Source organism: Dermochelys coriacea, chromosome 16 (genome assembly GCF_009764565.3).
Source record: "Dermochelys coriacea isolate rDerCor1 chromosome 16, rDerCor1.pri.v4, whole genome shotgun sequence".
In the NCBI taxonomy this organism is placed as follows: domain Eukaryota; kingdom Metazoa; phylum Chordata; order Testudines; family Dermochelyidae; genus Dermochelys; species Dermochelys coriacea.
This window is the reverse complement of record NC_050083.1, coordinates 12,455,618-12,465,489: the sequence shown is the minus strand read 5'-3', so window position 1 is coordinate 12,465,489 and position 9,872 is coordinate 12,455,618. Positions and strand designations below refer to the sequence as shown.

The 9,872-nt window shown below is 53.6% G+C and overlaps 1 protein-coding gene across 3 annotated transcripts in view; it reads right to left on the bottom strand.

Annotated features, from left to right (window-relative positions):
* SH2D3C (SH2 domain containing 3C) overlaps nucleotides 1-9,872 on the bottom strand; it is a 53,929-nt gene that overhangs the window by 25,569 nt on the left and 18,488 nt on the right. Inside the window, exon 1 of one of the 3 annotated variants that reach the window (XM_038374073.2) lies at nucleotides 3,756-3,931. The exons of the other annotated variants lie outside the window; for them this stretch is intronic. Coding sequence (XP_038230001.1) covers nucleotides 3,756-3,836 — 81 coding nt within the window. The 5' untranslated portion in view covers nucleotides 3,837-3,931. Of the gene's footprint in view, nucleotides 1-3,755; nucleotides 3,932-9,872 lie in introns of those variants that run through there. 3 annotated transcript variants of the gene reach the window in all.

Sequence of the window (9,872 nt, the reverse complement as noted above, 5' to 3'; positions counted from 1 at the left end):
GTAGGGCAAAGCTGAAGCCAAGACAGCACGGCTATGGTGGAGATGTTGCAGTGTTGGTACTTAGGTTGGGCGCTATGCTACTGGTTCAGTCTCTAGTGTAGACACAGCCAGGGCGTGCGTATGCACATCCATCTATCTAGATATTAGTTATCTCACTCCAAGGCTGCAGCTGCATCCCTTTGCTGAGCTGTCATTGGTCAGAAATGATGTCATTGCTTCCAGTGCTGGGTGGCGGTGCATTGCTATTGGTGGAGAGGCAGAGATGCTGTTGTCAGCTGGAAAGGCTCCAGTCATTCATGTGGAGTTCAGTGCATGTTCACTCTGTGGGCTTGGACAGATAGATGGAGATAAAGATCTGGCAGAGCCAGGTGAGCGCTTAGGCCTCACTTTTAACCCTGCATTGCTGGGACATAACACCACATCCCCTGCAGTGTCCCAGCAAGAGAGACCGTAGCTGGTTTAAACTCATGCAGTGCTGGGTCAGAGTGCCTAAAGCACCTTTCTTTAACCCATGCACTGATGAGCCAGAGTTGTATGTCCTGTGGACATTCCTTCCAGATTCCTCAGCAAAGCTCTGGAACAATCAGAAGAGAAGCTGTCCCCAGAAAATCCTGCCCAGGTTTTACGCCGAGACCAGTGCTTGCAGTGACAGGGCTTTTGGGATTTAGACTGGTCTCTGCCTACACTCATGCAGTGCAGACAGGATCACTGAAACTCAGAGGGCTATATTCCCAGGTCTGGAGAGTCCTCATGATTTAAGGAGCTCCAAGTTACCTGGGACATAAGCAGTGGACTTGTGATATGGTGCCTACCCCCACACAGCTGATGAAAGGACTAAAGTGGACCGGAGAGTCCACACAATTAACCCACCTGGTTGCACCTGGAGGGTTGGCCAGGCCTAATGAATGATGAAACCCAGCTGGGGAGGGACTAGGTGATGCTATAAAGAGAGGAAGTGTAGCATATAACAGAGGGGGTGAAGGGAGGAATTCTGCAACTACTCTTTTGGTAGTAGGGAGGGACTAGACCTATAAGAAAAAGCTCCTGGAGGATAAGAAGAAAGCCCTGGTAGGAATACATCCAGGGAGGTAGTATCAGGGAGTCTGTTGGAATGACCCTTCACTGCCTTCCTAGGGTCCCTGGACTGGAGCCTAGTGTGGAGGGTGGGCCTGCAGTCCACTGCCAGCCTCTGGTAAGGTGGTACAAAGCCCAAGAAAAGGGGTGTATCACCGACTGGGCTCTGACTCGGGTGGCAGACCAGGCAGAGGGATTGGACACTTGTTTGTTACCCTATTACCCTGGAAGGGGTGAGACTACATGTAACTCAGCGGGAGGGCTGAACCCTGAGAATCAGACCACGACAGGACCAGACTGGCTGTTAACAGGGGCTGCTACAGGAGAAGCTACTGCTACCCTGTGCCCAGCCAGGAGGGGGTGTGCCAGTGGTAAGTCATCCCTTCCACAAAGGGACTGATTTTTTTTAAACCCATACTGTACTAGATTACTCTCCTCTGACTTTCCAGTCAAATGCAGCTGGACTCTTACAATGCTCTGTTCAACTCCTGTCATTTGTCAGACACCTGGTGTATGCTGGGTGTGATAGGAAACAGATACTGAAGGGACCTGCTTCTCCATTGCTTGCTACTGCCTCAGCACCAACACAGGTAGCATTTCATATCTGCTCTGCACAAGTGTAAGTGGTGACACCAGATGTAAGGTGGTAAGAACCAGGCCCTTGCTCCTTGACCCCAAGCATCCTTTAGCTGAAGTCAGGCCCAGCCAATGCAGTAGCATAGCCCAAGCAACTGAACTTCAAACCACAGAGGTTTTTTGGTGTAAGTCTCTAGCTGATGTTGGGTGGGTTCTCGCCAAAAGGCTTTCTGGAAGTAGTATTTTTTTTTAAGGAGGGATTTATATGCACCCTTGCACATAGTGAGCTGCAGGGGAGAGGGTGCCCCCAAGGGCCAATGGTGGTAGTAGAGCACTGGTAGAAGCATCATCTGTGTCTGATTTGGGTGTCTTAGGTTGTGGATTGTATCTGCTCACCCGCCAACCTCAGCACAGCACATTGACAACACTGCTGTAACTACAGGTCAACTTTGCTCTTCCTATGTCGCTGTCTATCCATGGTCTCCTGGTCAGACAGGTGTAAAGGTCCCGGTTGGGTTGGGCAGCAAGTCCTTCAGAAAGGAAGTGACAAAAGCAGGGGGCCAAAGAGGCTTTTCTTATGAGGCTGAGACTCCATGTTGCTTTTTTGGGCTGCGTGAAAAATATTCACTGCAAAAGCCTAGAAACTGGGGGTTCTGTGCTCAGTTTAGATTGTATTCGGCTAATCCAGTTTGGTGAAAGCTTGGGGGAGGGGGGAGGATGGCAGAAGGGAAAGGTTGCTTGAAAACAGGACCAAGTGTGGAGTATTCCTCAGTAGTGTTTGGAGTCCAGCTGAGGTCAGGGCCCTGTTTGTGCTAGGTGCTGTACATGCACCTAGTGTGAGACTGCCCCTGCTCCAGAGAGTTCACAATCCAGTCTAACTAGACAAGGCAAAGGGGAGAAAGGAGGGATGATTATTCCAATCTTACAGCTGTTGTCAACCCACAATGAAAAACTGCAAAACTGCCAAAAACCTGGACCCATGCTATTGGCAAAGGGATTTTGGTTTCTGAGTCCCAACCAGACGGATTCAGTTTTCATTAAATTGTGTTTAAAAAGCCCCTGTCAGACAAAAGGGAGCATCTCTTCCCCCGGCAGTCTCCTTCCAGGCTCTCTCAGGGCTCTGGAGCCCTCCACCACCAACCCCGCTGCCAGTGCAGGTACCCAGCAAGTGGCATACGCATGTATTAGGACCTGGCTACTTTCCCTGCTGCATCTCTGTGGCAGGCAGCTGCTGCTGAGCCTGCAAAGCAGACTGGCTGTGTCTGAAAGCAGGGGGAATCCTCACTGCTCCCCCAGCCAGGGTGTGGGCAGCACATACAAGGCAGCAATTGCAGTAGGAGAGGGGGGCTAGATTTAGCTCCCAGTCTCCAGTCTGACTTTGTTGTGCCAGGTGAGCTTTTGCAGCCCCCTCTGCCCTTCTCGATTGCTCCTCAGGGCTCTGCAGAGCAAGCAGTTGCAACGGGGTTAGCACTAGCTTGACTCAGTCACTCCCCAGAGCCAAGTGTGGCCAACAAGGGCTGAAGCCGTGGGCAGATCTGGGGCCGGGGGCATCTCCAGTGGGGAACCAACCTAGCTGGCACTCTGCTGCTGACACAGGCTGTGGAGGAGGGGGCAGAGTTGGCCATCAAGCCCAAAGAGCTATGCTCCCCAAAGCAGCAGCCTAGCAAGGTTCAGCCAGGCAGTGGGGGGTAACTCTGACCCACTTTCCCTCACCTTGCAGCAGACAGCAGCTCAGTGCCCCCCTCCCCATATCCCTGCTTGCACATGCATCTTCTTCCCCTGCTGCCAAGTCCAGCCCTGGAGGCTGCCTCTGCCCCCCGTCTTGAGTCATAGGATGCTCCCTACCACCTTTGCCCCCCAGAGACCCAGCCAAACATGGAGGTGATTTGCCTCCCAAACCCTGAGTCAAAGTGCTCCCTGCACACCTGTGCTACCTTTCCTGCTCAGTGAGTCAGAGCTGGGGAGGGGGACCCCCCCACTCCAGGAGCAGTCCCCAGTCTAGAGCAGCTGGTGGAATTGACCTCTGCCCCCCGGCATGCTGGGGTCTGCACCAGGGTCTCCACCACCATCCCCCCGACCCCAAGAGTGAGTGCCCAGCCCCTCACCTGCACTTGCATGAAGGATCCCCGGTAGAAGCAGCAGGCGGCCGCCGACAGGGCGCTCCAGAGGCTGCAGCGCTCGGTCATGGCGCCTCCCCGGGGCCCGGCGCTGCAGCCAGGACCGGCCCCCTCGCTGCACCTGCCGCTCCCGGCTCCCTCCTGCAGCCGCCGCGGCCGGGCTTCAATTTCAGCCGCTTCCCGGATTACCTCATCCCTTGTCAGGCTGGGGGCGGGCTCGGGCTAGGCCCCGCCCCCGGCCCGCCCCGGAGCCCGCGGGGAGCGTGGCACGGCGGGGCCCCGGCCCTGCTAACCCCAGCTGGGAATCCCCGCCCGCCCCACGGGGCGCCTGGCCCCCCCTGGAGCCTGCCGGCCCCCCCACCACAGGGATGGCACGGTGCCCCATGGGGGGGGGTGGCAGGCAGGCTCCAGGGGTGGCAGGGTGCCCCATGGGGGGCAGGCTTCAGGGGTGGTGGGTGCCCTGCCACCCCCAGAGCCTGCCAGCCCCCCCGCTATTTTGACAGCCTGCCAGCACATCCCTGCTTCCAGGCGTCTTCCCACCGGGCTAGCCCACCCAGATCTCCTAGCCAAACACATTGCAGGGCATCTTTGACTCTCCACAGGGCACCTCATCCTGATCTGCCAGCCCCATTGTTACAGCCAGGAGGCCCAGCTGCCCCATGCAGGATATTCTCCCACACTGGCTGTACTAACAAGCCTCCAAGAAGCGGGTGGTTCACAGGGGACAAGCTCTGAGAAGGCAGCTAGCTTTAATTGGCACCAGCTCTGTTTTCTCACATTTACACTCTCTAATCAAAGGAGTAACTAAACCCTGGGGGAAGGAAGGGGACTCGGGTTCACACCTTGTTTAACTCTCCCCAGCCCAAGCACCCCCTCATCCAGGCCCATTCACGGTTCCCTGCATTCCAAAGGCCCCGCCCAGCACAATCCTCTTCAATTCAACAAACTCACTGGGGGGTCAAGGGAGATGCCTGCGACCAAAGTTAAACTGTACCAGCCGATCTCTGCCCACAGCGATAATGGGCCTGTGTGCTGGGGGCCAAGTTCATCCCAGGTGTCATGCCAGTGGCTTCCATGGAGTAACATCAGGAATGCTTTTGGCCTCCAGGGTCCATTTGGTACCATTGTTTTTTCTCCCCTAGCCCCATAGGCCAGGCCTAGCCCTGCACTTTCTTTTGGTTCTTTCCAAACTAGGCTGATGTTTGTTTGTTTTTTCCCTTCACTCTTTACTGGGAGCTTTCTTAGCTTTGTCCGTAGAAAAGTGGCCCTGGCCCTGGCCCTGGCCCTGGCTGTCCCAGCCAGCAGGAAGCTACCACTCTGCACAGCTGCCATCAGTGTCAGCTGCCCTGTATTGAGTCCTGCTTGGTTATCCAAGGGAAATCGAATCTTAGGCTGCAAGACCGCTCGCAAGGGATGGGAGGAATTCTCTGCCCATCCTGTAACCCAGCAGGTGGGGCATCCTAAGAGGTTCTCCACTTTCTCCTGAGTGATTATGTTTTGGCCGCTGCCAGTATTAGACTAGGTGGACCAGAGGAGGATTAGAGGCCCAGATTGATCAAAACTTTGGGGGTGAAACAAGGCAGGTGTGTGGAAGGGGATGGGGGAGAAGGATGAGCCTGCAAGCTACTTACGAACATCTGAAGCTCCAAATACTGCAGGGAGATATAGTAATACTCACCCATGCAATTGCCAACCATGCCCCCATCCCCAAAGTCCCAGGAAGCATATGCACCTGGGCAACCGTGGTGCAGAAGTGCTTGGTATTTAACAGTAGGTGTTAATTGCTGCCTTGAAGGAGCTAGGTAACTGCTACCACACGCTGCAGTTAACATATGAACAGTACATTTTCTGATGTAATTAATTCAAACAAGTCCCTCGCATCCTGAGGAAAAGACAAAGCAAATGCTCCTGAAGAGACACTTTTCCAGAGTGGCAGCTCCACATAGAACCATGCATGGGAAGATCAGAAAGGAAACACAAATACAATATGGGACCTGTGGCTGACTCGGTCAGAGGGCTTTGTTCTGTGACATTTCAAGGGGCAGTGCTTTTATCCCCATGGTGCCACTTCCTCTCTGGGACTCCTGTAAGGTAGGGAAGCTTTATCATCCCATCTCTCAAAGAGAAACTGAGGCACAGAGGCTCAGTGACTTGCCTGAGGTAAGACAGGAAGTCCATGGCGGAGCAGGGAATTAAAACTGGGTCTTCTGCATCCCAGGCCAGTGCCCTACCCACCAGGGCTTCCTCCCCAGCATGGGACATGAAATGTGCACCTTTCATGTAAGAGGTAACTGGGGCAGGAAGTGCAGCACAGGGCAGAATCCTGGAATCCTAGGGGCTATGAGTGAATGGTTGGCCATGGTGATCCAGGTCTCAGCGGACTGGAGTACAGGGCACAATGCCATGTGCTTGTGAAAATGCCATTGATGGTGGAGTGCTGTGTGTGTGTGTGTGTGTGTGTGTGTGTGTGTGTGTGTGTGTGTGTGTGTGAAATTTGCCACGTGAACCTGGAATTTAATTCCCTTCTTGCCTTTGTTTGATAATGGAGATAGTGACACACACGCATTCCCATAGGCATCTCCAGCCCTTCACTGCTGGAAGGGGAGAGCACAGGCTCCTCTTTCATCCTGAATGAGATCGAGGGACAGAACAGATGGTGGTTTACAGGGAGCCGCTGAACTGAAAGAATCTGATTGTGGTTCGTCTTCCTGAAAAGCCTGTTCCTTCTTGAAGGATTTTGTTGCTTTCCTTAGATAGAGCTGGAGCTTTGGCAGGACTCGGCTCCTCTCTGGGGAAGCAGCACTGGTTGATACAGCACTGAGCTCCTATGCTGATGAGTACATAGCCTATGTACCCAATCTCCCAACTCTTATCTGCCTACCTTTCTAGGGCCAGACCTGATCTGTGCCACAATGCAGCTCTCTGAAGAGCCTGGGATTGCATACAGAGTGAAATCAGATTGCATACAGAGTGAAATTTGGATTGTGTCCTGCAATTCTGGCCTTTATCACTCACTCTTTTCACAATAGCAGCCATTCCCCACAGCCTTGGGGGGGGCCTGTCTCTTCCCCAGGATGGGAAGGGGAGTAGTCAAGGCTCAAACTGGGCCAGATCAGGATGGTAGCACTTTGCATGTATGTTAGTGACTACACAGGGTGTAAGCAAAGGAGATTTGGGCCCAGCCTGTCCAATGAGATGCCAGCCACCCTGTGTTCCACTGATCCCCTGCTGTTCGGCATTTACACTAGCTCAGGTGGTGTGTGGTTTTCTACTTCACTGTGTCATCTCTACGCTGCCGCACACAGGAGTGCATCAGCCACAGCACAGCAGCTGCTCCTACATCAGAACGAAACTGTGAATGAAAGCAAACAGGGCCAGCAAATAGCACTCCACTCCCTTGGGGACGCTGGCACACTCACTTTTGTTTGCTCACGGCTCCTCAAGGGATGCTGCCCAGCCTGTCTGCTCTTTCACTTCAGCAACTTGGACTCTAAATAGATTCACTAAGCAGACCTGGGTTCTGGGCTGCAGTCTACGTGCTACACCCTTGCTCTGCTTGGCTGCAGGGGGGACCTGTTGGGGCTTCATTTCCCAGTCCAGATGCTCTTCATGGTGCTGGTGAATGGCTGTGAGAACAGCTCTGGTGGTAGCAGGAGCAAAACCACCAGGGGTTAAGAGCTGATGAAAAGTCATCCCTAGCCAGGTCTTGTAGTCCATGAGTGTCAAGCTTGGCCAATTCTCTTAGGAACTCTAGACCTTACTAGCACTGAACTGTGTGTAAGCAGGGAGGTGTGCATGCTCTTCTTCTTTGCTTGGTTGCTGCAGAACAGCTGGGCTGGTTCATTCTATTTCCTTATCACTTTACTTGCACCACATACAGAAATGAGTCCCTGGCTGAGAATCGGGGTTGTACCAATGCAGATTCCCAACAGGCCAGCGCTGCTCCCCTGTTCCCAATCAACCTCTTTCTGAGAGAGGCTGGAACTGGGAGCTGTCCCACAACTACTGCAGCGCCACCATTCCCTACAGTGACTCCTGCTGGGGACCCAGATTAGCTGTGGGCTCTCCCACAGCCAGTCCTAGTGCACATTGCTTGCAGTGACCCCTGCAGGGAGAAGCTGGGACTGAAGGATCTGATCTGGTCAGAGGAGGCGGGGCAGTGATGATGGGGAAACAGGAGAGCAAGCAAAAGGTGGTCAGTGCGCCGGGGTTCCATGGAGCCCTCGCTGGAGGCAGACCAATGTCCCTCACTGGTGGAGAAGACACGGCTGTGCAGTTAGGTTTATTACAGTCATTTGGACTGGCAACGCCTTTAACCTCTAACAGCTAGGAAGGGGAATCTCCCTGTAGAAAGGAATCCCCCTCTGCCTGGAACTGATGCTGCTCTCTTGCTTGAATGAGAGAACACCAGTTGTCGCAGCTGGTAACACTCCAGCCAGGAGCATGCATTATACTTGGATATGGGCAGCACGAGCTCCTGAAAGGGGCAAAGCACTTGCTGACATCAGAGGGGTGCTGACTCCCAGGAGTGGGGGGAAGAGTATCGCAGGCAGAAAGGACTAATGGCACCAGCAAATGATTCCCACCTGGGGACAGTGGAATTCCCACTGTGGAACTCAAGGCTGCTGGGTGCCTGGCTGAGGATCAGGCTGTCTGGGCGTGCAACTGGCTTTCATCTAACTGAGAAGGTTCTGGGCACAGGGAGCTTGTCTTATTTGCCTGTAAAGCACCATATACACCTGGGCCACTGTATGAATAACCACATCAGACAGGTCTCTTTGGTTAAGTGCATATAGGTGGCAGATGTGAGGGAAAGTCACCCCTGTGTGAGGCCCAGCACAAAGATTTTGCATCACTTTAGTCCCACTTAAGACCTCAAGCTCGGGTTTAAATGGGGGTGTAGGCCTCAACCTGGCCCTCTGTCGTGGGTGAACACACCCTGGTGAGGATGTAAGGTGCACAGTGGCAAGTTACCAGTCTGTGCATGTAAATCTCCACAATGGCTCTGTCTGTGTGTAGCTGACTCCACTAGTTCCTATCACCACAGCTGTTAGGAGATGTCCATGCATGGAGCTGGGGGTGACATACCCACGCTGGCTCTCTGTGACCTCGCACGCTAACCATTCAAAGCAAATCGTGGTCAGCCCAGTGCCAGACAAAATACAAACCAGCCCCGTTCAACACCACACCAAAAACAACTGACCCAAATGGTGACCAAGGTCCATCTGGACAGGAACCCTGGCAGCTGGGGGTTCTGTTGGCTCACCAAGCTGAAGGCCTTCCATGGCTTATACCCATCTCTTTCTCTTTGAGTTCATAATTTATAAAATGCTCCCATCGCTAAGGCTCTGGGTGCACGAACAAATAGAACAAGAACAACAATATTCAACGTCGGCTAAAGCGAATCCCTTCATTGCCTCCTCCTCCCCCACCGCCCTTCCATCATCCCCACACTCAGGACAATGCCTGTGTGAACAGAGGAGCCTCACCCTGATGCTGAACAAACATGGACACTAACATGAGCAGCCAATTCTAGAGCCAAGGACTTCCTGCTTCTGGCCGTGTAGATGTCTAACCTGGGGGCTGTTAGTGGTCTCGATTGCCCTAATGGTATGCAGCCACCCTGCCCTTCCCACATTTCTAGCTGGGAGTGGGGTCTCATATGGAGAAAGTCAAGAACAACTACCTTCAAAAACTGTTCAGTGCTAGTGAAAGGTTCTGGACTGATGGTCCTATAACCTGGAGTCTTCCCCTTAGTGATGAACAATGGCATTGCTACCGTCCCCCCTCACTGCCTCTGCCTGAATAGAGGGACCACCTCTAAGAACAGGCGCGTAGCTCAGACTCCATCATCTCGGCCTTGCCACCTCGTGCCGCGGTCAAGATTTTCAAGAGCAGCTCCTGACTTTGGAGGGGTGGGCAGTTGGGTGCCAAGGGGCCTGATTCTCGGAGAGGCTCCACTACGGTGTCTCCAGCTGGGCACCCAAAATCACTAGCCAGTTTGGAACTCTGGGCCTGTGGCTGGAAACACTGACCCACTGGAAACCAGCCTGAGACATCAGCTCATATAACATAGGCCATCAAACAGACAGTGGCGGGGGGCAA